Source organism: Sinohyriopsis cumingii, chromosome 15, assembly GCF_028554795.1.
Source record: "Sinohyriopsis cumingii isolate HCF-2022 chromosome 15, ASM2855479v2, whole genome shotgun sequence".
In the NCBI taxonomy this organism is placed as follows: domain Eukaryota; kingdom Metazoa; phylum Mollusca; class Bivalvia; order Unionida; family Unionidae; genus Sinohyriopsis; species Sinohyriopsis cumingii.
In genome coordinates this window covers 82,430,810-82,457,887 of record NC_142975.1, presented here as the reverse complement: position 1 = coordinate 82,457,887, position 27,078 = coordinate 82,430,810, and the positions used below count along the sequence as shown (strand labels likewise).

Genomic DNA, 27,078 nt, shown 5'->3' with positions numbered 1-27,078 from the left:
CTTATCATTAAGAATGCCTATTAGTGACCATTGTATGTTCCTTGCCTTCTCTCCTCTGTTTGTATGCATACGTGGCTGTTTATCTTTAAAAAGTGTCTCTTAGTAATCATTACTTGTCGCATACTTGCTGCATGCGTTTGTGTATTTATTTGGGTATTGAATTGACAAGAAGCAACAACGCGTGTTGAGATGGTAGGATGATAGTTTTGGATTGTAAAAGTAAGTAATCGACTTTATCTATGTGTGTCTTTGTAAATCTTTCTATCTTATTCCTGCACCTTTCAAAATTTCCATGGCGGGCCATACTGGCCCTAATATGAACGTTCCATAGAATACTCAGTTGGTCCGCAAAGTTGAAGTACATAATGCCGTCACAGATGCATTGTACGGCTTGACATCCGTAATGTTAAATTTGTATAAACCTCCACAATATACCGCAATATTAAAGTTCAGTAAACCTCAATATCAGCCCAATTGCTAAATTTCTATAGACTCCAATAGTTGCCCATTATGTTTCAAATGCCATGTAAATCCATTCCGTCCCAGGATAAAATTTCTATAATCTAACAGCTTCATTCGCAATGTTTAATTACAGTAACAAATGTAATAGCCCAGATCCAATTCTTGATTACGGATAAGCGCCGTATTATCAACTGTAACGTCAATTTCACTTAACAGCCACATTGTTATATCCCGATGTAAAATTCTTATAATCACTATATCGTTCACAACCCATATCATAAAATCCTCTAACTGTAGTGTCATTGGTGATGTTAAATTTTAAATTCGCATAATCGGCATATCACCCAAATCCTCATGTTATATTCCCATACCTGCTTTACCGTTCCAATTCATGTTAACCACTGTCATGTTTACCCCGACCCAGAGTAGCCCAGTTTGAAACATGTATAATCAAGGTAATTCTGACGGGTCATTGTTTGATGTCGAACATTGCCGAAGGCTAGCACTAATCCGTTACGTAAGGTTGTTGTGGCTAGAATAGAAGAACCGGACATCGGAGTTGCAAAGTCACAGACAGCCAATTATCACCTAGGTGTCGAAATGTTTCCAAGATCAAAAGAAATTGCCTGAAGAAGTGGGAGTGTCCTAACTTATTTCCCCTGCAAACAGACAGACAGGTTGAACTGGCCGCTAAGACGATTGGACAGGGGCACAGCGCCACCCAATCAGAATCGAGATGGGGGGAGACCTTGATTTGGGTAGAATGATATCCCTGCGTTTTCCGGCAAAAGTTAGTTCGCTGAGAGAAATTACCCAGAGAAGAGGTTAGCGTAACTCCGAATAGCCATTCGTTATTGGCGGGAAAATCTTAGAGCGGGAAGGTCTAAGTACAGAAAGCTTCAAACGGTCAGTAGATATTTGTTCGGTCTTTGTGGAATGCGACTGCATTTTAATTGTAGGTCGTATGTATACTTTATTATTACTAGAATCGTAGTACGAAGAATTACTTTGTTTTGTTAATATGTTTGCATATTTTGAAGAAATGAGTTGATATTTGTAAAGAATTATATAGCTTGCCAGCCGTCGTAAGAGTTAATATTGTAATTTACTATGTGGGTATTTTATAGTAGACTAACACATATGTTCATATGATTATAGATTTTGCCATTGCTGAATATTTGTAATGTACAGACATGCGTCTGATTTTGTCAGATTGTAGTACGATGAGATTAAATATATATGTGTATATACTGACGTGACGCAATGTATTGATGTCTGTATAACAATTCGCTGATATTGTGTTATTACGCCATTGTTTACCCTGCAAGAAGTGTGTGGGAATTTCGATGTGTATGCATGCGTGGCCGAAACAGTGACAGCTATCTGATGGTTAATTGTCGTTATAGTGTGAGGTGAGGTTCGATAAAACATTTGTTAACGCCTTGTGGTTTTTCACAGGAAGCTTTGAGGGACAGACCAGTTTCAGTTTGGTCCCGTTGTCTCGGATAGAGAGACGGAGGAAAGGAGAGAACTCAGGACAAGTTGAAGTCTAGGAGCGAATTGGAGGAGATAATAGAGAGGAAAAGGAGAAGAAAGGAGAAGTTGAAGTCTGGAGCGAAGCTGGAGGAGATAGTAGAGAGGAAACAGAGACAAAGAAGGAGTTAGAGGAACGGAAAGAAGGAAGAATCAGCGGAAAGAAATAGATGAGTAGATGCAAGGACAGGGGGAAAATCGAACTCACACTGTAAATCACGGGATGAATTAGGCTGTCACTTGGTCGAGGGAAAGACGAGTGATTGGAAGTTATCGTTTTTAAATTATCACATTTATTAAATTGTTATTGATTGAATTTCGTCTTCGTGTTCTGTATAATTTAACCGTCGGCATTGCTGACTGGGGGCTCAGAGCTGTAAATCTACATCATCACTAATTTAACTTTCTAACCTAACGAGCCAGGGTGGAACTTTCAATTTAATTTAATTAAATTATATTGGGAGAAACCCACCCCAATACGACAGAACGCCACAACCACCAACCTGTTTCCCTATACTACTTACGTGGATTAACATTTAGTTTTGATCACCAGTAAGAACAATTATTGCTATCTTAAATAACTGTTTCTGTGTATTGTGGAAATGGACCTGAAATGGAACAAAGTAAACCAACTTTGACAGCCAGAAACAAATGTTCGTAGTTTCGATATTAATATTTTCTTGAAGTGCAATTAATGAAATTTAAAATATCTAACAAACTGACAAACATTATCAGATCACTTTTCTTCACGTGTAATTTGCCCCTGAAGTTTACGAAGTGAAAATAGCTATGCAGAACTAGCAATTTTCTGTGAGGTGCATATCAGGAGCAAAGCCTTGCTGTATATTCTGACTCCCAGGTCACCTTTTGTCATTCAGATATCAAAATAAAGAAAATTATGTAAACCTCTCCTAGGATATACACATTTCTTTTTGCAAAAAGAAAAAATCATGGGAATATTTTTTCTATTGTGAACCCTGTCCTACATATATGAAACAATAGCATAACCTTCAGTTAAATTATGAACATTTGCTTAATTTCTTTTTATTTTTTATATGATCATGCTTGATTTTCTTAATCTAATCGTATATTTATGTAATAAGTTAATTATGCCTAGTTTGCGCATTTTCATAGAATTAGACAAAACTTAATGGTCTTAGGATATAGAATAAAAATAAGCTAAATAGAAATCTTGAATTAAATCAAAATAAAGCAAAAAAATTGGTTCTTTAATTGATGTTTAATATAATTAAGAAATAAATAATAGAAACAAAGGAAAAACAAAAAAGAACAAAAAAAAATAAATATTAAACAAACAAACACAACAACAATAGCGTCATAGGATTCCACGTAATGGTTGCATCCCTGTTCATGGGCTAAATATTTTCTGTTTAATATTCCCCTCTTGTGTTATATCATTGGTTGCTATTTTGAGAAAATTCAAAGTATATTTCGAAAATGGGTCAATCTTATTTTATTGTATTGTACTCGAGCGGGAAGGCCTTTAAGAGACTTTGGTACTAGTAAATACTCTTCTGTAGAACAAGTGTGCTTGCGATTTAATTTTATAGCTCTACATTCAAAATACTGAATCATAAAATAATAAAATCTATCTGGTCCATGTGGTTCCGCAGAGTGACTTTAGAGCACCGTTGACGGCGGGAGCAGGTAAGGGGCAATGTTGTTTGCTCCATAACTCTTACAAGGTAGAGAATTTTATCATACACTTTTATATCTTTTTATTCCCTGGAAAATGCCAGACTCTGATGATGGATTTAACATTGCTATGCCGTTGAAGAGGATGCTTTCCAAATTGCAAACGTTGCTGAGGAAGCGGAAGACAAAGTCTAAAACAAATTGCAAGGTATAAACGAATTAAACTATTCTGCGCAACTTTTTAATCGTGCCAAGTAATCACTTTCCATGATTTAAGGTGGGATACGATTCATAATGGATCGAATCCTGACTTTAGATATGTTGTATTAAAACGCTGACCATGATGGCCGACGTAAATGTTAGTTATGTTTTATTCATTTTGAGGCTTCCATTATAAAAATGACATTATTGATTAGTTTAAGCTCGTTTTTCAAAGAGAGTATTGACAAAACAAAAACGAAGCACAAGACCTGTTTATGAAAAACCTTTTTCGAGCATAATGACCAATTTGCGACACAATAGGTACTATCTGGCAGGCATTTTAACAATAATAAAAGCATGATAACTAATCAGGAATCGTTTATGAAAATACTTGGCATTATATAAGAATAACAATAAGTCATATTTAGACAAATTTCCAGTCGAACACTAATAAATAAAACATGTTTATATTTATGTATTATTTTTACTTATGAAATAAATATTTGAAAGCAAAATTGAAAACTACAAATCCCCATGAGTGGGAATTTTTTAACTGTACACAATGGTAAAATGAGATTGCCCCAAACCCGCGAGGTTTTACCTTTCAAAAGCTCACGTAATGGTTTCGTTTTCTCTGCCAAATTTAGACTAAATGTGCCAAGCTGTTTTGCCATACCAACAAATCGTCGTATCTATGTTACGCATTTCGGTGTTTTCATTTCAGTTGTAGCTTTGACTTTTTCCGGATCAGGTCGGTAACAATTTTCGTCAACAACATACCCAAGAAACCTAATGGATGGTCTCAAAAGTTCACACATTTTAGCGTTCAAAGTGACACCGACTTTTTGAATTGATTTCATGACAATTTCTAATCTTTCCTCATGATGTTTTTGCATTTCCCCCAAAACAAGAACATTGACCGTGTGACAGTGTTCCGCCAGGACGCTCTAGAATATCTAACATCCTTTTCTGAAAAAATTCAGGCGCGGAACGGATTCCCAATGGAAGGTGATTAAGTAAAGCCTACCAAAAAGAGTCATGAAAGTTGTAAGTCGGCGAGAATCTTCTGACTGGTTTATCTGCCAAAATCCCGATTTTGTTGAAAAACTTTGTACCTGCTAGTTTTGCAAGGGATTCGTCAACTGATGGTAGTGGGTGGTTTTATTTGTTAACTGATTCAATCAGTTTAGTTAGATCCACGCAAATTCTTACCATGCCATTTAGTTACGGAACGACAACAATTGCCGCGCAACATTCAGTGGGCTCATCTAATTTTGAAATAACACCCAATTATTCCATTCTATCCAACACCTCTTGAACTTTATTCAATAAAGGGATAGGAATCTTTCTTGGGGTACGTAAGGAATAAGGTTTGGCATTTTTTTCCAGAGTTATATTATAGAACCCTTTTGTTTTCCCTAGACTTTTAAACAAATTTGGGAATTTCTCGCGATAATCCCTATCTAAATTTATATATTTATCGTGAATTTTGCTTACATTTTGTGAGTTTTTATCTCAGGCTTTTATTGAGGATATATTTATCCGTTCAATAATATTGAAAGCCTGAATCGCGCGCCTACCCAAGAGTGCCTGATTCAGTCCTTTTGCGACAAATATGTCTTGTACACTGAACGCAGTGTTGGATTCCAGTCCACATACAAATTATTCTAGCACTTTAAGTTCCGTTTCCAGGTCCATACAGTTTTCGATCAGACTTTGATAGTTTTTGGTCTCTGATGTTTCGTAAATCCCTTTTAACAATTACAGTTACATCAGCTCCATTATCAATCTTGAATAAAAGTGAAGAGTTGTTCAATCGCACATGCGTTATCCACGGCTGACCCTTCGTTGTGCTAATAGTCCCTAGAAATCCAGGTTCCGCTCGATTCTATTGTGCGAACTGCTTATTTTGACAGACAGCATTTTGCATAGTGTCCCTTTTTCTTACACTTGTGGCATTCTGCTTCTTTTGCTGGACATTGGTCCCGAGAATGATTAACTTTGTTTCCACACCCATGCATGATTCTGTTGAACTTTTGGGATTTTATGATTCTGCTTCTCACCTTTCAGTGAAGACGATTTTACTGCATCCATTTCAGTCATTCGTTCTCCAGTTGTTTGTAAATTGTTGCTTTTTAAAGCCTCATTTTGTCGAGTTTAACTAACGGCAGATGCTAGAGTTAGATCTGCATCTAACTGCAATTTTTCCGACGTTTTTTAATCTTGCAGTCCAACGGCAAGTCGATCTCTGATCATTTCATCATGTAGTGGTCCCAATTACAAGTATCTGCTAACACATAGATAGCTGTAACAAAACAATCCACTGTTTCTTATTCATCATGTTTTCATTGATTAAATTTTGTCCTTTCAAAAATTGCATTCCTCTTTAGAATGAAATATCGCACGAATCTATCTGTCACGGGCTTCCACATCTTTTGATCTTCCTATGCCAGGCTGAGCGAAGACAAAATGTTATCAGCTTCACTTCCCATGTAATAAATGAAGGTGTTTGCTTGTAATTCTTCCTCTTTTTACCAAGTTTCAGGTCTCGAGAGTCAAATTTGTCGAGATTTGTAAATTGAATGGAAGCCATTTTCAACTCTGATAATTTCAATCCAGTGTTTTTACCGCTGCCACCATGTAATATTATTTGTTGTTGAAGAATAACTGCAGAAGGCGTTCTATACTATTCATTAAATACAAGACATCAGTACAGTTAGGAAGCAGAGTAAAGAATCCCTTGAAAGTATTTTTCCCCATGGAACATAAACCTTAGTAAATATATAACATAAATCAGCTGTAGGTGTATATCAGTTTTAATCCAGTGTTGAGTATGTGATTACTTTTACCGTCAAGTGATATTTCAAATCTAATTAGATTAAGGCTTACACTACAGCTTCTATGCATAACTCATTGAAATTCGTGTTTGCATCACAATCCACATGGTGTTTTGAAGAAAAGGGACTTATTTATATCAAAAATGATAAATATGGTTCAAAGCTGAGGGAAACAAAGTACAGTAAAAGCTTAAACTAGAGAAACGTAGTACAGATTCTTTATATACACGGATACGGTAATTGTATAGTTTATGGTTTCTTCAGCTTTACAGCGTGGAAATGAAAATTATTGAATTTTACATGTCATTTGTTTTACTGAAGTACATTAGTATTCGTATCCTTCTTTCATCGAAGAACCACACTACTACTACTGCTAGTGAAACAAAAAACCTGCCTTATTACAACGATCAGCGTGGTTTTACTTTTTTAGCAGCTTTAATGGTCAATAAAATGATGCCTTTAGCACAACCCCTGCAGACTTGCGTATGTAAAAACACAATATTGCTAAAATTTCAAGAAATGCTATGGATACATGACTACCTTTCTTTTGTTCTGCACTAAAGTCACGTGCGTTAGTGATTCCACGTCTCTCACAATACTTCGAGAGGATTTGCTTCACAACTTTGTAAAATATTCAAAATATTCCCACATAGGTCTTGCATCAAATAAGATCAGTTTATACAATATGATTGACACATCATTTACCGAAGTTGTTTTTATAAAAATGTACGATCGTATTTGTGAGGATTTAACGATGGCTTTGGTTAAAGATTTGTAGTGTGGAAATAGGTAAGTGTTGCAACATATCAAAAGATTAGGAGGATTTTAAAGTTTGAAATTTCTTTGTTGAGGCTCCTGTGGAGTCTAATGAGCTTCTAGTGGCAGCTGTCGAATTTGGAACTACATTTTCTAGTTGGGCGTGCTCCTTCAGATATGATTACCAAAAGGAACCAACAAAAATACTTGTCAAAGAATGGAACAGTGGAGTAGGTATCTCTCCTAAAGCACCCACGACAGCTTTAATACGACCAGATGGCGAAACATTGCATGCTTTTGGATATGATGCTGAAGACAAGTACGCCACATTGGCTGATAAAAATGAGCACAAAGACTGGTACTATTTTAGAAGATTCAAGATGGCCCTTTACAAAGACAGGGTAAGTTGACGTTCCTGAAAAGACGCTGCAGATATTTGACTGTAATTATGTTAATAGCTAAATATGTCAATTACACCAACACTACATGTTTTGTTTTGAATCAGCGGTAAGATCGAGTTTGGTAGAGATATATCGAGGCCGTATGGCTAAAATATATTTATAAGCCATATCAAATGAACTCTTAAACTAGAATCGGAAAAACATGCATACACTTTTGTATTTATTACATATTATATGATATTTATTACATTATATATTATTTATCATATTTATTAGTCTTTCATGATTTATTAATATGTTTAGCCTTACTGTATGAAAGAAATTCAAAACGAGTTTGGATTGATAGAATTGGTTTCATTGTCTCTAAACTGTCGATGGGTGATACGGAAATATGGATTGAACTGCTATATCGAACACCAATTCAAGCATTTAAATATAAATATGTATGTAATAAAATGTTTTATTGATATACATATAACACCTTGCTGATAATAAATATTTCAATATAGATCAGCTGAAACCTGATATAAGTAGTATAATATTCTCGAGGAACGGCTTAAAATATAGCAGTTGGCATCCAAAGAGGAACAGAAAAGTACTCAACAAAGCAACAAAATCAAAGCGAATGGTGCTTATTTTTAAATGTAATATACTTTTAATTTTTTTGTAGAACCCTTAAAGGAAGGTTTGTCTTTGGTGGTATTGCATATATCATTTACTAAATTGCTTGTAAGTAAAGCAGGACCTATCGTAAATGCAGTAGAACAATAAATATTTGCGGTTGTCTAATTTTCGCTCTCCTTGCAGTCTACATTTAACTGTAAAAGCTAAAAGATCAAAACATCAATAATATATTAATATGTTATTATTTCTAGTCATCAAGCTGGAAGAATTAGACACGATCTATGAAATTACATTTTTGTTTTAATAAAATGAATCGTAAGAAATGTAAAAAGCCCAGAAAAGAAATACTTTTGTTTATTATTCCCAGTACGTAGGTAGCCATGGGTCCGAGATCTATCCTACGGACTACCGTACAGTTCATTTTCTACATAAGTTTTGTCTTCTGTAATTAATGACCTCAAAACAGCTGTATTATGAGCTATTAAAACAAAGCGGGTACCCCAAAGGTACAATAAGAAAAGGGGATAGGCTGTAACAGCTGTATTATGAGCTATTAAAACAAAGCGGGTACCCCATAGGTACAATAAGAAAAGGGGATAGGCTGAAGAAAAAGAAATACAATGAGATGTAAAAAAAGATAAATGTGGAGCAGAGGAGATTGAGACACATGAGTATTTTAAGAGTATATGTAAATAAAAGTTATACATACGAATCTTATAAAATAGTTCCTAATGATATTTACAATAATATAACAAAGAGATATTTCAAGATTGTAGATGCATCAATTGATTTTCATAAATATATCCGAAATATTTCAAACAATAGACACATATTTACTACTATACAACTCAATAAATGTGTGCCAGTCGGTTTGAAACCGTTCCAATTTATTATTTCTTTTGGCTATTCCATCTCACAAGTGTAGCATCGTTTTAAAACAAATTTAAATAAAGGTAGGGATGAAGGTTTTCTTTCATGGCACATGTTGAACATGTATCTTTTAGATATCAGCAATATCAAATTAATTACAGATAATAAATACTTATACGGTGCCTTTAAGATGTTGAATTGCGATATTGTATGGTCATGTGTTAAACATCTTGTATTGAAGATACAGCTTAATACTACATAAAGCAAGAAATTCAATCTAGCTGCTTATGTATCAGTACTGTTTTACATATATTTTTTTAAAGAATCTCAGTCGCCAGACAAAAATAAAGGATGAATCTGGGAAGGAGATGCCAGCAATGAAGGTGATAAGTCTTGTTATTCGATACCTGAAAGGTGATCTCCATAAGGAACTTACATCCAAAATTAGAGGTCAACTTTCATATGAAGAAGAAATCCAGTGGGTATTAACAGTGCCCGCTATATGGAACGACAAAGCCAGATACTTTATGCGTGAGGCGGCCATCAGGTGAAAACCTAATTATGTCATGCATATACGCTATATAATTATAGTTAATCACGTAGTCTATACAATTTACATATAGTGTGTGCAGTTTAATATTTTTGGTATAACAACACGTTAGCATATAACGTTATCTGATTAAGATTGGTCCAAAAATAAGACATCAAATTCGTGCGCAGTATTCTGTTTTACTGATTGGCTGCGGTCATAGGAAAAAAGTCTTTACTCCGCCTTCTGGAACATTTGCTTTCTCTAATACTATGAACATTGTAACGACGGCCATTTTTCGAATGGAATGCACCAAGGGAATTCGCAAGAAGGTCACGTCGTTCTGAATATGGCGAATTTATCCTCACAGGGTCTCGTTGCTCTGTTTATAGCCTATCATGCTCTTAAACAGCAAATAAAACTACGGGTATGGGTCAATTGATGGCGTGCATGAGGGAAGAGTGGGCGGTAATACTGTAACTAGGAACCCACTCTATATATAAGAGTGTTTTAAATGTTTACTTGTAGAAGCAAATAAACTTTGTTCATAGAAGAATGTAGACACAAACCGGTGTTCCAACTGACAGAACGTTAAGCCTATCAAGCCAGAGTATTTATGCGTCATAAAATATCTCAAACTGTCTAAAATTTCTTAAGTGATATATAAGCTAATAGAAATATCTTATCACAAATACATCACAGTAAATATTGAATGTCTTCTTCCAATAATACTCCTTTCACATGAATATTCAACTACTGCCACTACTGAAAGTGACATAGGTGTCAGCATTGTTGCATTGATTTTCAAACCTAAATGCATCAAACTAACTGACATCACGCGGAACTTCCATACACATTTTGTGTTGAAAAACGATGTTTACTGAATATGTTTATCGATGCTTAATAATGACTCTTCAGTGCCTTATTTATAAGCAGGTTTTGTGTGTATTTTAGAAAACTTGTTAATATCACTTTACAGCTTCCGCGGTGGTCGGATGCATACAAGTAAGTTTTCAATACGTGATAGACGCATAGCGTCCACTTCACGTATGTAGTTACTATAAGCGAAGCATCAGTGTACTGTCTAGCCAGGCAAAATACTGGCCTTCCTACAGGTAACTTGCTACTAGAATTGATTATTTAGCGTCCACTTGGTAAGTTTTAATAATGATGCTCTAATTTTCTACCTGTACAGGCCGTGTGCGCCCTTTACAGGCATTTATCATACTGTGCAAATTCCCACGGACACTTCTAAGCTAATAAAGCAATGCGCGTATTGCACTATGTTTGTGTATCGCCTGTTCTAATTTGTCTTAATTATTACCACCAAATGCTAAACCAGTCTGACAACCACACTATATGTTTAGTTTTCTCAGGTTGTCATTCTTTGAATACAAATCAGAAATTCATATCATGGGCAGAAATCAATGGGTAACAACTAGATGGTTACTAAGTGATTGGCGTAGAAGCATAACTTGAGGGACAAAACATCGTCAGTTTCCACGCAAGGGTTTGAAACCAAATTATTTGCTAGGGAGCAAAAAGGAGAGCAACAATCGCCTTAGTTATAGTCTCTCATATCAGAATTAGGGACGGCTATTAGGATCAATATCCCGTACGCCGATCTCAATGTCAAGAACTGGTCACCTTCCTCCACGACTGGACTCGGCCATATAACTCTGAGCGCAATGGGCGACGATCACAATCGATCATTCAGCATCAGCCACCAGAACAACAAACTTGTCCAGTTACATCACTTGCATAAATGCACCCAAATACCCATGATTGAAGTTATGCAAGTCTAGCCCGCATAGGACTGCTAAACGTATCCTGCAGACGAAGTCCAGCCTAAATGGCATTCTTATGGATCAGTCTAACCCACATTGTGCACGAGTAACTTAATGTGGATGACGTCTAGTTTTTATAGGCCCTCTCATGGATCAATTTTAATACGCATAGTACATCTAGACACTTCCGGAGTATGATATATATCTCAGCGACTATGTTTCCAACAGATGTCTCTTTACTCGACAGCAAGCCATTGCCACTAAAAGGGAGCTTCTACTGAGCGATACACTGGATGCAACGCGATCTAGTTCATAACGTGCTTCAAGTGTTGTCAGCCACCATCCTCGACATTCTACTTCAAATATTTCGCAGCAAGCACAAGAAACATAGGTTTTACTACCTTCATCCAAAAATGACGAACACTGGGTCACATATTCCCTCGCTGTTATTAGATGTTACTACGATTAGGCTTGAATTGAAGCAATTCATCAGGCTTCTGTCCTCTTTATTGTACTTCACCTGCCTCCTCTACATTTCCAACATCAGGTGAGCATTGCCTACGGAAGAAGCTACTTAATCTGACAAACGTATATACATTTGTCCGCTGCTTTTATTGTCTATAGCAAAACCCAAGCACTCACAGAAGCTTTTATTTCTCAGATATACTCCTTGGAATTGCACATACGCCATATTTTTATTAGGTTACCCATCAGTTGATACGTAGCGTCGTGACCGTGGGATCTAAATTATATGGCGATCGTCCAATAGGCTAAACACAGCTTATCTTCTCTCACCTCGAAATTCACATGCAATATGCAATATTCTCTACCTCGACCTTTCGTAAAGATCATCATAAGCCAAGCAAAGCGTGCGACATAACCATTTAATTCCTCTTAGTGATAAAGTTTACGGAATTCTCAGCAAGCCAACAATTGTATATTCTCTCCATCACTCACAGCTACAGCGGAGAAATTGGCAAGGGGCAACCCATAAAATCTCGCAGAGAGGTCCTTAGAGTACCGTTCAATGCAAAGAAGTACTACAGAATATACAACCATTGAAAACCACTGTTCACCCTAACTAAATTAGAAAAGGAAAAACGATCGTTTTCTCCAGTGTTTCCAAGAGAACTTCCATGTATCAAATTACAGCTTTCACGCCCAGAGTATCAGAGACACGGATAGGTGGAAAGACTCCAGTCTTTTGTTTCCGAATACGGAAGATTTACCATGACGATCTATGGATCGGAAAAGTGATTTTCATTGGATTCGGCATCATGTTTAGTTACCTTCTCCTCTTTTCCCAGAGTTTTTTTAAACTACTAGCGCACCTCTTATCACGTGGTTTTCAACATGACAGCATTCAATCAACTCTTGTATGCTCCTGGGTTCACAATGAAATGCAAAAATCTAGTTTAAATGCCGTTCATTTGAGAGACTGTGCAATCAGTGTGGACTTGCAAGATGCATGACTTCGCGTCTCCACTTACACGGCTTCCAGAGTCCTTTGATTAGCGTACAAATATAGCATGCTACAAAACATCAGGCTAGTCATATTTTGGAGCAAGACTATAAAACAAGGGGTATATCTACCACACTTTTTACCTTTTCTCTTAAGCTTTTATCATCATGTCATATATTTGAACAAGGAACTAATTGTTTTTAGTAACATGCTTCTTTCATAATACTCATCTAATCATAATACATATACACACTTCTGACCTCCCCACAGTTACATCCATATAGAGAGCATGTTTTCCATTCCAGTAGTAATTAGCGATTTCACGTGATTTGGCGCCAATACCCGCATCAAGATGAGGTCACCCTATGTAACTATCACCTAGGTAGGCAGCCAACGTTTTGCCTTTTAGCTACAACCTTTTAATCTGGGAGGGCTGGATTTGCGAGGTAGTAGTAGCTCTCCCAAGATATTACGATATTTAAGAAACATGTTTTGCTATTAAAAAATTGGTTTCTAATTATTGCAGTGAAATAGACGTAGTTTCTAAATGAGAAGTAACAATGAATGTGAAACAGGTTCAGTTCTGAGGTGAAATGTCTACATAAACTGGATGAGTTTTATATTTAAAAAAAACTCATTTGAGAATATATTAGGTTTCAGTGGTCATAAACTAAGTAAGAAAAAGAAGCAAAACCAACAAGTTTTGTAACATCAACAAAATAATTTAATTCTTTTAGTTATACAATGAATCTTTAAGTGGAACTTCCAGTATTGTGAGTTAAATCTCAACTAATCCTAAACCTTCTATCACCAAAACCAACAATCCAAATGTCCTAATGAATTCTAGTCGTTAATGTGATGATGTACCAACTGTCTTGATGCATCACAATGATAAAATTTAAAATTCTTTGAATGAAATTACAAAAAACCTACAATAGTGCTAATCCAGTCATTTAGTACCTTAGTAATTCCAATGAGTGATGTAAATAATGAGTCCTCTCAAATTATGTTGGAACACTACTGAAAATGATTCCACTAGACTGATGTTAAAATAAAAATGCATGATTGTGTTTATCAAAACCTTATCTAACACGACAGAGATTAAAATGGCATCAATCATAATATTCATCTGTTTTGATGTAAACGAGAAGATAAGTATATTGCTGGACCAAAATGCATTCTAAAGATAACATGAAGTTAATAACTCATAATCTCAAAATGAAGCTATTACTTCTAGCAGTCCTATAATGTGAACAAGCAAAACATAAAAATCATCAAACTGGCAACTCGCCACCCCAAAACAAACACAAGAAAGAATGAACAATTAGTATCGTTCGACAAGGTTTAGGTTAAAAAATAAAGATATAGTTTTGTTGTCTGGCAGACATATTGTACCGTCAGCTTTAGACTCGAGGGTATTTTTGGTTCTTGTCCCAGATCTAGTTATTCTGTGAAGAAGGACATACTGAGATTATCGCATCTGCACAAACATCAAATAATAATAATAATAATAATAATAATAATAATAAATCACAACAACGGCAAAAAACAACATAATAAACAACAACAACAGACAATATGTACTTCCCCTACTGATAAAAGTATATAGAGTTATATTTTTTTATTTTTCCATAGGCTAGTATCAGCAACGATCAGCTGCTCATTGCCTTGGAGCCAGAAGCGGCATCTGTATACTGCAGACACATCCTCTCGAGACAAAGTCATCAGATGATAAAACATCGATCGTGCCTTTGTCTCCCGGAACTCGTTACATCGTCGTTGATGCAGGAGGCAAGCACCCCATACACACACAACTGTTTTAAATGTGGGAATTTTTACTTGAATTTTAAAATCAGTGATAAAATCAATTTCGATAACTCCTTAACCAAACACAAATAATTGTCGAATAATGTTCATGTTAGTTTAAAATAAAATGTGCAATCAAATTTGATAACTTATCAACCAATACACAAATCAATTGTCTATGAATGTCCGTGTGAGTTTAAGCTCAGTTCCAACCAAATGTAATAAATTTCTAAACAACATAAAAAGAACTATGACTGTTCGTGTCAGTTTAAAAACAGTGATAAACCAAATTTTATAAATCTCTAACTTCACGAAGAAATTCTAAGACTGTCCGTGATAGTTTAAAATCAGTGTTAAAACCAAAGTTTTGAAAAATCCGTCCCCAGCATCTTCAAAGGTTTCTACCTGATGCTCAATGAGTCTTAATAGCTAAGCACCAACTATCAAATGACCGCTTTTTTTCTCTTGCAAATTCGACATGAGTTTGTTCAGCTTCTTTTGTATAGTTCTTGAATTGTTGTCGATAAGCCTCAGGGACTAACTCATAACTCTTGAAGATGCATTCCTTAACCAGATCATAGTCAGCACTCTGCTGTGCTGACAGGGAAGCACAGATGTCTCAGGCTTTGCCAAAAGTACACTGTAATAACTGAGTCCAATGCTCCCTTGGCCATTTCAAATTTTCAGCGATTTTATCAAAATGTGGAAACTATTTGTCTACTTCTTTTTCTCTAAAAGGGGGCACTATCCTAATATTCTTAGTAATATGTTACCTTACAAGATCATGTAATGAAATAAAAAATATAAAACTAACAGACAAAGAATTAAACATTCTGAACAGTATATATATATATATATATATATATATATATATATATATATATATATATATATATATATATATATATATATATTAGATTAATAGACTTATGCTTGGACACTCTGCAACAGTGATTCTGTGCTGATAAAGAGCAAAATTTATTATATTAGATGAGTTGTGAATATTTCATTACGAAAGAATCGCATGTAGTCTTTGTATATAAATGTCAGTCAGTAACCACACTATTGACTCGCAACGTATACTCAAGGAATTTATGGAATTTTGTAGTAGTAGCGTAAACATGGCAAATGACTGGAATGTCAAAAATGTGACCAATCAATTGAGATCGCTGTATCTTTTAAAATGCATCATACAGGTTGGTCTAAAGAGCATATAAGATGCTGTATGCATTCGCCGAGAAAAATTAAGAGCACATTTATAAGTTGGTGAATCTGGCAGTGACATCATAAATAGAACAACAACAAAAAACTTGAGTAACTTTTGCAGGAAAATCAATAAAAATGAATCTGCAGAATATCATGCATGAAAGAGAAAATCCTCAACAGACCTAACTGAATCGAATGATGTTTTTGTTGATGTATATGACAAAGATGTTCAAGATCAGGCTAATTAAACAAAAATATTTGGGCCATGAATATAAAAATGATTTCTAAACACAAACTCATGTGAAGGTATTATAAGGTAGGAATAGTCGAGCCACCCATCCAAGAAGAGGAATAGTCGAGCCACCCATCCAAGAAGAGAAAGATTTGTATGAAGCAACATATGATGTTGCAGAGTTGCGGCAGAATGAGTATCCATGACAATCTTTAGAAGCTACTGCTAAAAGCAACGAAACGAAACGCATTCCGTGAAATTTGATGTTCTTAGAAAGACCTTCGTACATCTCTAGTTGCAATAGGCGGGTCATTTGAGTTTATTTTGACTGAAGTCAGAATGAAGTTTATTGTAACTGACTACCAATATCTTTTCGATGAAGTCAATAACGTTGGGGTATTTTATCTGAGAAAGACTGTTTTTAGACTTCAATTCTCCAAATATGCGCAAGATAAAAAATAGGGTGAATTTTATGCCTACTATCCGTACAGCCTTCAAGACTTTACAGTGTAGGAGATAATAAAGAAGAGTTAGACATATCAGCGGTAAATCAATGTTCAGATAAAAACGCTCCCGCATATGTGTAGTAAGGTACATAGCATTGGGACGTAGAAAGAGTACAAAATGTCCATGCAGACGTTGCATCCATGTATTTGACACCCAAGAACTGCAGACGAGTCATGACTTTTACTGCGATGGTATCAGTGAATAATCGAACTCACCATCGTGCCTTAGCCTTGTAAAAAGAAAGTCAAAAATATTGCAATATAACGAAAGACGAAAGCCAAGTATATAATCTACCATGAGCTTGAATGCCTGAATGTTTCAGTAGAGAAGTCAATTAATAAAGACACAAATGCGTCTGGTATCAACCAAACAGTGCAAATCACTGAACAAATTTGATGTTGGTTTTGTTATTTAATGGTTCGACGTGATGGAAAAACAGCAGCCATTCCTTTATAGTTCTCAGAGTGATTGCTCCCCCAACACATGTCAGATGCTTGAAGTTACACTAATATGGATTTGTCAGCAGCTCTGTTTATTAGAGCTCTGTTTCTACTGCCACTCACTGCTGGATGTGTGAAGAAGCTTTACCTGAAGAGTGATGCCCTCCCAGTTATATTACTAGCACGTACAGAGGTGATGTAACACATGTAATTTGCAGTTTAACATTTACCCCAACACAGATAAAATCCTTGTGGTGCTTCATAACCTATGTGCGTACGATGAACATTTAATAATGCAAGTGATAGCAACGACATCGCACTCACCGATAAGCGTGATCCCGAACAATGTGGACAAATAGATGACGTTTTGTCTGGGACAATTGCAGTTTATTGATTATATGCAGTTTATCCTCGGACAAGTTAAGTAAAGTATCTGATGGATGAGCACTTCAAAATCAGTCGTCGATGCTGTCCAACCAATACAGACCTGCTGACGAAGAAAGGTGTGCGTCCATACCAGTATATGAATGACTGGAACAAATTTCCACAAACTCAGTTGCTGCGAAAGAAGCTTTTTATTCATCGTTGTCACAGAAGTTTTTTGTAGGAAAGGAAAGTTTGGTCAGCATTCGAGTGGAAATTCCTCGGCGACTATCACGAATGTATCTACGCACTGATGTGTTTTGAAACATTTGTGATACTGCCGTGGACGTGTATAAACTCGATCCCGCTAATTACTTTTGATAACCAGATATGGGTTGGGATGCGTTGTTGTCCAAAACCGAAACCGAGTTGGAATTGCTCACTAACATTGATCAGCATCTGTTTATCGAGGGATCACTTTGTGGTGGAATGTCCATGACAATTTATAAATACACTCCTTACATCAACTCAAACGTGGTAAGGTATGACCCCAACAGTTACATCATGTATCGAAATACGAATAACATTTATGGATGAACCATGATGCAGCCACATCCGGTTGTTGAATTTCAGTGGGTCATTCATGTGCACAATGAGCTGCAAAATCACGTGCACAATTAGCAGTGACCACGGGTACTTATTTGAAGTTGTTCTGGAAAATCATGTTCATTTACCTTGGCACACAACGATTATCCTCTGGGTCCCGTACGTGATTATCTCCGTATCAGTGCTAGATAATTGTTGAGTACAGCCGGAAAGACAATGAATACACCAAACTGGTTCCAAGTCTTTGAACCATCCACAACTATATACTGCGCGTGCGAATTCTGCAATTGTATTTGCGATTGGCCATGCGTGTAAGCAAGACTAATCGAGTGCTTGGATTTTGTCAGCAAGTTAGGATGGAAACGTATATTCAGATGAAAACAGACCTACGCCAAAAAGGAACCAGTGACTTTAGAAATGAATGTTTTAAACTCATGAAAACCATGGACAATCTGGGCACGAACTTGAGTCGATCTAGTCCATGACAGCGTGCAAGACAAACTTCCAAGGCTCATCGTTGACGTGGCCTTTCAATCTAGAACAAAAGTTGATGGTGTACGTATTGCCGTTCACAGTAAATAAAAAAGGATCATGCTAACAAAGCCAGTATATGTTGGTTCGCTCATGCTGTTCTTGTCGAAGCTGCTAATGTACGAATTTTACTATGCGAAGATCAAACCGTTTGATCAGAATCGGGTCAAGACGCCAATTCTCTGCTGATACATATCACTACGGATGATGTGTACGCGGACATGTATCAACAATGTTTGGTCAAAGAATTTGATACCAACGACTATCCGATGACTACATCGACTATTGTTGACACATATTTAAAGGTGCTTAATTTACCTTGTTTATCACGGACACGATCGTGTGGAAGAAAGAAGCCCTCGGATATCATTGTATGTTTTATGAGCAAGGTCCTATCGGTAACACGCACCATCAGTGAGGTTGATAGGTCCTGATCCACAATAATTGTGCCAGGAAGATATTTTCCACCGGAGTATTTACTCCATGATGTTCCTGGTAACTTTTTATAAAAGTGAACTTCTTTGCCCTATATTCAATACAAATTCCAGTGATCTGTGCTGATGGATAAACGACTAGGAACCAAGGGCGGCAAAGCAACCGATACCAAGACTTACATCCACAAGGGAAGGAGAGGGACGTGATGGATTATATGACAATAACGACCATAACGACTTAAAATACTTGTGGTATTAATTCATGCGGGTTACAACGCATCTGAAGTCAGTAGTGAGACTACATCGATTTGTCAGCGGCCCCTCACCAATGATGTCATGAACATAAGACACATATCATGCGCTGACGCATGAAGTTTTGAAGACATTCATGATGTATACGACGAACGAAGTTCGTTCACCGATGATGAGTTCTGAAATAACTGAGACAAGTCGTGTGTTGCGTGAAATATATGCTATAATACAACAGGTGATTGCAATTATAGCCTAGAGCATTACCTCATCAACCAAAACCAGAATTTAATGTGAAGTTTAATAAACATGTGACTGTTGGGGACTCACATATACTTGAGATCACACTAGCATCGCTGCGAGTTTATTACAGTTGGCCTAATATCCGATCTCATCCATTCGGTGTTCTTCCTGTAAAACATTATTTTGTGTTTTCAGCAGACACATGCGCAGACTCGCATGCCATGTTAACTTCCCTCTGGCGCTTACGAAATAGATTCGATCACGGAAGAAATTTCGACGATAAATTACTGTGTAACTGGTAAAAACTAAGAAACATCGATACGTACCCATTATCCCACACTCAGTTTTGTCATTGCCATAGAAACTCAAACGTGAGCGGTTGATATTGTACGGTCGTCAATAAAATCAGTTTTAAGTTGATGTGGTAAAATTCCAAATGATAAACAATTCTTACGTGTGGGATATCATATGGCGCCTGACAATGTGAGAATTTCGTTAACGACCCAGGTTAATGTAACTTGTGGCATCATCAATGGTAGTGATGAAAGGTCTGAAACAACAGGTGTATTTGTTCAGGGCTATACATTTTGTTTTCACCAACTGAGGAACTATGTGATTTGACATCAATCATTTCCGCAGCACCTTTGTATCTACCATACCATAATAATCGTCTGACCCAATTTCGTTTGTGCCTTGTAAATCAAGACGAGAACGTTGTTGATCTGCGCGGTGAAATATTGGCGATACGTTTGTACAATATAGGTCGCCTGAAATTTAATAATACTAATAATAATAATAATAATAATAATAATAATAATAATAACATCCACACGTGGACGTGTGAAACCCATTCAAGTTGTTAACTAGAGTAAAACTTTATACATGGCATATTATGGAACTGGGCTTGGTTATGTTGTTCGTGGATTATTAACAAGCGCACCAAAAACACTTACAGCCTTATCATCACGAGCTGAACCCACCTCTAAGCAAGTTCCAATGCGAGTTGTGGATAATAATAAAAATGTCGCTGTAGATCGATTAAAACAACTGAGCTCGTAGGCAGTTAAAACCTCACGAATTAGCAACACGAATACCATCATAAAAGACGGTACCATTTACATTGTCACATTGTCATCGAAAGAATCAAATCTGGCAATGGGGATTAGATTTGCAAGGTATTAAAGAAAATCAATAATGTATAGTGTCGGTATAACGACCCAGTTCAAAGAGGTATTGGATCCAGAATTTGACATGGGAGAGTATGTGTTAGTGGATTGAAGCAAGAAAGATTTCCTTTATTACTCATATCCATCTAGAGACTCCAATCAATTAAAATTAGAATTGCAAGTACAAGACACATCTAGGTATTTTTCCTTCCATTACTTGGAAATTGAGGAAAAAACGGGTAGAGAACGACGGTACCGATTATCCCATCAATACCACAGTTCAATTTGTCAATAATGGCACTATAGCGTTGTTTAACAGTACACGTTAAGGAAATCGAATCCAATTTGGACAGCGTTGACGTGCCCACAAGAATTATTTGGATCTGCCTGATATAGCGATGATTAAACGAGAATAGCTGGTCCAACAATAATGTTTATAAAGGATACGTCTGATAATGCGGATTCTCAAAAACATTCAATTAGACGACCTAATACACACACCAACCCTGCTTACGATGCATATGTAAAAGCTATAATTGTGTCCCTACTGGCACTTTTAATGGTGGAGTAGCTTACGTCAAGGACACCTACGTGAATCCTTATTATGATTTTTGATTGCAATTGTTCGCATATATGATCTTAATGCACCAAGACATGTGTTTGTGGCGTTTCAACTTACAAATCAAGACAATGTCCAAACTAATAGCAAAGTGATATTGGACTACTGAGGTTTATTTGCGGTATACGGTCATCAAGAACCTTTTGAAGAAATTCGGCTTAACATTGGAAACAATCATACTGCACGTGCATATCACAATCAGTGGTCTTATATGGACGGACATCACAACATACTCACTATGGTGCAGATTTCCCAAAATGACGTCATGACCTTGTACCCAATTTATTACTTTTCACTGGAACACTTGGCATTGTTACCGCAATCCACTGTTGACATGTATGTTCATGCACGTGTAGATGATGCTGGTTGTGGCTATAGATGCTATGTTGTGATATGTTCTAACAAAACACTCTTTTCGAGGATGCTAGCGGTCGAATGATGAGGATGATTGATGCGCCTGTTGAAAATTCGTAGAAATTTATAATTAAACCTGTTACCTATTACGCGTGTATATATATATACATATATATATATATATATATATATATATATATATATATATATATATATATATATATATATAGAGAGAGAGAGAGAGAGAGAGAGAGATAACATAAAAATAATAGTAGTAGTAATAACAATAATGTCCGATCATGATCTTATGGTTTGCCTTACTGAAAATCAACTTGCAAAATTACATAATGCAGCCGAAAACAAATATGTGGATATGTGGTCACCCTGCAACTTTCTCGGGCTTAATTAACTGGAAATTTTCCTGTGCAGTTGGCCGAGGCACAGTTTGCTCAGCTTAATGAGGTCAAACACAATAACACCTCAGTGACATTAAAATATCCTCGTCATAGGTGGGAGAAATGCAGAAGACTGGTCGAATATGTCCATTCCTTGCAGCGATTCAAACGTTGCTAGAAGCAGAGGCTCCAGCGCCTGCAAAAGTTACAACATATGGGGCTGTTGGAACTGCATCAGGAATGGTTTTGAAAAAGGCGGTTGGAGGACGCATATTCTATTGCCAGGCACTAGCCGTCGAATACCCTCAGGTAAAGATCTCCGATTACCAGGTCGTATTGATGGAAGCGAAACTTCTCAAGCGTCCATTATCCGATATTGATTTACTCGCGATGGCAAAATCGATCAAACATTTTTGTGGTGTTTATACAAGATGAACTTGCATTGATGGTGCCACACATACGTGAAACTGGCATCGTTGATCTGGATTCATTAGCAGGCCCTGGCACCCACTGGGTCTCATACATGGTAACACCTTAACACAATTTGTATTTTGACTAACATGGGTTTGCATCTCCAGTTCAAGTTGTTAATTATTTATCCCGGAGTACTGGTGGACGAAAATTGTTTTGTTTAAATTTATTAGAACAAACTCATTTGGATGGTCCAATATTGGGTGATCTTGTCATTGAAGCGTTGCCTACACTGGGGCGTTTACCAAGACCTCAAGCCCTCATTGGTTCTACATCAAGGTACATGTACTATCATACAACAATATCTGCTAACATTTATGGTAGTTACTCTGCTCGACGACAAGATACTGATGTGGATCGGAGCTGATTTGCCAATAAAGCGGATTTGTCTGATTTTACTAGTCGTGTTGTTCTTGGTGTCGATTCAAAAGAGCATGTCATTGCTGAAGATCAATCTGGCAAACTTAAAACGTCAAACGTAGACATTCAAGAAATTATTGCTAAGTTCAAAGGCGACTTTGTGGTAAAATTTCTTGTTGACTTTACAGTTGTTGGTCGGTAGAGTTTATCAAAGACTTACATGATACTGCCAATAGTGGGATGAAACAACACGTGCGTCAGCAGATCCCTAATAATGCCCCCACCACATCATAGATATTAATGTTAACCAGCGAAGGATAGGAAGAAACAACTGCTGCCATAACAAGTAGTCGACTTACTTTTGCTGACGTAAATGGTTTTTGTTAAGCTAAATCTCGCATCTTAAAGGTGAGCGAGGCTGAATCATATTGATTTATGAATTCATCTATTTTTTCTGGTGGGTGGATTCAACAGCAAATAATACCCCATGCCGCGTCAGGAGCGTTTGGTTGTCGGAGATGAACTACATCTATAATGAATAAACATCACTCCGGTGGGAACGTTTTTGGCATATGTTTTTAAGATTAGTTTTTTTAATTCTTCTGACTGCGGTAATGAATTTGCGGAATTTACCGACGGGGTGTTAGACCAATTAACAGCAGATGTTATTGTCGATAGTAATTTTGTCCCACTTGTCGGCCAATATCTGCTTCAAATCGGTGTTAAGAGACCCTCGTATACGGTCAGTATAGTGTAGCTAAGGGTCAAATAGAAATCGACGTTTAGAATCACCCTGATGTATCACAACCAACTAGAGACCAGATTGGATTTATCGCACGTGCAGATGAAAACACTCAAGCGTTAACTGCAACAACAAAAGCAGACAACACTCCACGATTGTTTCTGCAATCGTGAAGTGGCATTCGCCGATGTATCCACCCCAGTTACGACCACCACAGCATATTTTAAAACAGCATTGATTCAGCTGAGAAAGGAAAGGTTCGACTGTTATTCAACAAAGACTCACTTGTCTGTGTAACAGTTATTAGCCGAAGACGATCGTTAGATGTAAAAAGTTCGGATGTTTTTGAATCTAAGGTGTGCCAAACCACTAGAAAGTATAGTCACCGGAGATTTATTTTATAACTTCATGACAAGTGTGCTTACCCTCCTGAAAAAATAATCGAAGTTGAACATCAGTTGCGAAATGAAATTACAAAAACAAAATGGACAATCACAGACAATTACAAGCACAAATAACAAACAAGGCGGATTTACATACAGAGAAAGTGAAATGAAAAACCCAAGTATTGATCGAAAACACATTAGCTGCTACCAGTGCATTAATTAATTTGCCTTGGTCTGGTTGCATCGTGCGTTTTGATCGCTACCATAGGCTGGCCTGAATAAGTACAGCGGGATTTTCTTTTCTACAAAAACAATCACAAGAATCTACCCCCCATGACTGGCTCACTCACGTCACGTGGGTGGAGTGATTGCACTCCCGCGGTAAACATTAAAGTGCAATGATCACTTATCGGATAATAGGTCATGGGGTAGAAGCGAGGACGGATGGAAAGGTCCAAAAGGGAGCAAAAAGGGCAAGACCAGTAGTTTGATAATGACATAGGCCTTAAACTGCATTAGAGAAAGAAGCGAGCGATAATAAAAACCCAATAAGTTTAGCAACACCAACAAAATGTATTTTTCTAAGTTACAAATTGAAAATTTAAGAGATTCTTACTGTAGTTTTAATTAAATCGCACATAATCCTACATCTCCCATCACAAGTCCAAAAGTATAGAATATTCTGGATGAAGTCCAATAGTTATGTATGCCTTGATGTGCCACGACGTTACACTCCAGATCGTCTTTGAATGAATTCTCAATAAACCCTAAGTAATGTTTTAGTTCATAAAATCATGGAGCACTTCTCTGCAATTCCAAAGAATAATTTAAATATATATGTTTTTCAGAATGACATCTGAACACCTGCTATGAACTCTGTTCATTGATTCCGAAAGATCAATATGAAACAGGAATGAACACTAATTTACAACCTCCCCTTTGTGTGCACATTTTATATGACCTGCGACGCAATAGCATTTTCTTGAAAATTAATAGAAATTTCCACTAACTCGTAAGGTTAGGCATCGAGCATAAATTTAGTAAACACCCTGTTACCAGTTATAATCATGACAAAAGGCTTTTTGAAAAAGTATCCCGATTCTGACTCATGACGCATGATACTGATAGAATTCTACTTACATCATGTAATGCGGTTTCTGTATTTTCCTTGGGTCGATAGCAATATTGCTTGTTAATTATTACAGATAGTATGATGTTTACAGCAGGTAAATGTCCTTGAATAAATTTCACATAAGCAGGATTGTTGAAGCATTTATCGATAGTGTTATTTGTGAAAAATTCTAAATTACAGGCGGCACCGTTGATATAACTATCCACGAAGTAATGGAAGACGGGAACTTAAAAGAAATCAACAAGGCGACAGGCGGCGCATGGGGAGGACAAGAAGTAGATGAAGCATTCAACCAGTTTCTCATCAGGATATTCGGAAATCCTGTTCTTCACAAATTTAATGTGGACGCCATAGAAGACTATATCGGACTCTTTCGTGATTTTGAAGTAAAGAAGAGGAATGCAACTCCAGATGGGAGCAAATATCTAACATTTACTCTGCCAGTAACATTAATAGAAACATTTGAAAGAGAAACCGAAGAAACCATAACAGAAGCAATCAGTCACACTTCGTTCGCAGCAAATGTTAATGTACTTAGAGGGAACAAATTGAGATTGGATAGTTCCCTAGTGAGAAGTTTTTTTGACAGGTCAGTGCGAAGCATATTAGAACACCTGCAAGTATTTTACGACAGTGAGAAGTATGGCATATCGGTGGCCATTTTAGTTGGAGGTTTTTCTGAATCTCCTATGCTAAGCGGTGCTATTCAAGACAAATTTTCTTCATGGAAAGTCTTGGTTCCACACGACGCTGGTCTCGTGGTGCTAAAGGGGGCTGCGCTATATGGCCACGATCAATCAACCATTGTTTATAGAGTCGCTAGATATACATATGGGGTTGGTATCAACATCGATTTCATTGATGGAAAGCATCCAGTTGAGAAACTGAAAGTGTTTGAAGATGGGAGACGAAGGTGTACAGGTGTTTTCAAAATATTTTTAAAGAAGGGTTCTTTAATAAAACATGGTCAAATCGTACATGAGGACAAAGGATTTATTCCAACTAAGCCTGGACATGATTACGTGATTATTTCAATTTATGCGAGTACCAAAACGGATCCACAGTTCACAACAGATGCGTCCTGCTTTCATCTGGGACAACTTAAAGTTGGTGGTCTCGACATGAATTTGCCCCGTGAACAACGTACTGTAGATTTTACAATTACTCATGAAAGCACGGCTCTGCATGTACATGCTATAGATACAAGGTCTGGCAGAAAGCTTGAAGCTTCAATAGATCTTTTAAGCTGAATTAGACAATGGAAGGCTTGATCAGTTTGTGTTCTTTCATAATGGAGATGGGGCGTAAGCTAGTTAGGCAGATTATGTGTGTAGGTGAAAAGGATATACTTGCTTCGATGAGACTAATTTGTATCAAATTAGAAACAATCACTAGTGTGTACCCATATAATTTTATTTTCAATTTTCTTATATACTCATATATATATATATATATATATATATATATATATATATATATATATATATATATATATATATATATATATTCGTGTGTGTGTGTGTGTGTGTTATTTCAAGTTTCATTTTTACATGTGCAAAGTGAACATTATTAATTTATTGTGTCAGTTTATTTTTACATGTGTAAAGTGAACATTATTAATTTAGTGTGTCAAAAGCCCGCCTTTTATTTACTTGCGTTTTCAGCCTTATATATCCTATAAATAATTAGCCTCTCTTGTTTTGTAGCGTTTAGAATGG

General features: G+C 36.6%; 1 protein-coding gene across 1 annotated transcript; it reads left to right on the top strand.

Annotated features, from left to right (window-relative positions):
• Positions 1-4,150: 4,150 nt before the first annotated feature.
• LOC149782194 (heat shock 70 kDa protein 12A-like) lies at positions 4,151-26,761 on the top strand. The gene is made up of 7 exons (XM_089935081.1): positions 4,151-4,173; positions 7,621-7,846; positions 9,664-9,887; positions 14,754-14,838; positions 22,384-22,578; positions 22,962-23,019; positions 25,541-26,761. Exons 1-7 carry the CDS (start codon positions 4,151-4,153, stop codon positions 26,608-26,610), a joined length of 1,881 nt encoding a protein of 626 aa, XP_089791207.1. The 3' UTR covers positions 26,611-26,761.
• The last annotated feature ends 317 nt before the right edge of the window (positions 26,762-27,078 follow it).

Bases quoted from the DNA above. Each gene is read 5' to 3' on its own strand.
- LOC149782194 (XM_089935081.1), top strand. From the start codon at position 4,151: ATGACCAATTTGCGACACAATAG. The intron at 7,847-9,663 runs GTAAGTTGACGT...ATTTTTTTAAAG, and splicing joins TGGCCCTTTACAAAGACAGG to AATCTCAGTCGCCAGACAAA. The intron at 22,579-22,961 runs GTAAAGATCTCC...TTGTCATTGAAG, and splicing joins TAGCCGTCGAATACCCTCAG to CGTTGCCTACACTGGGGCGT.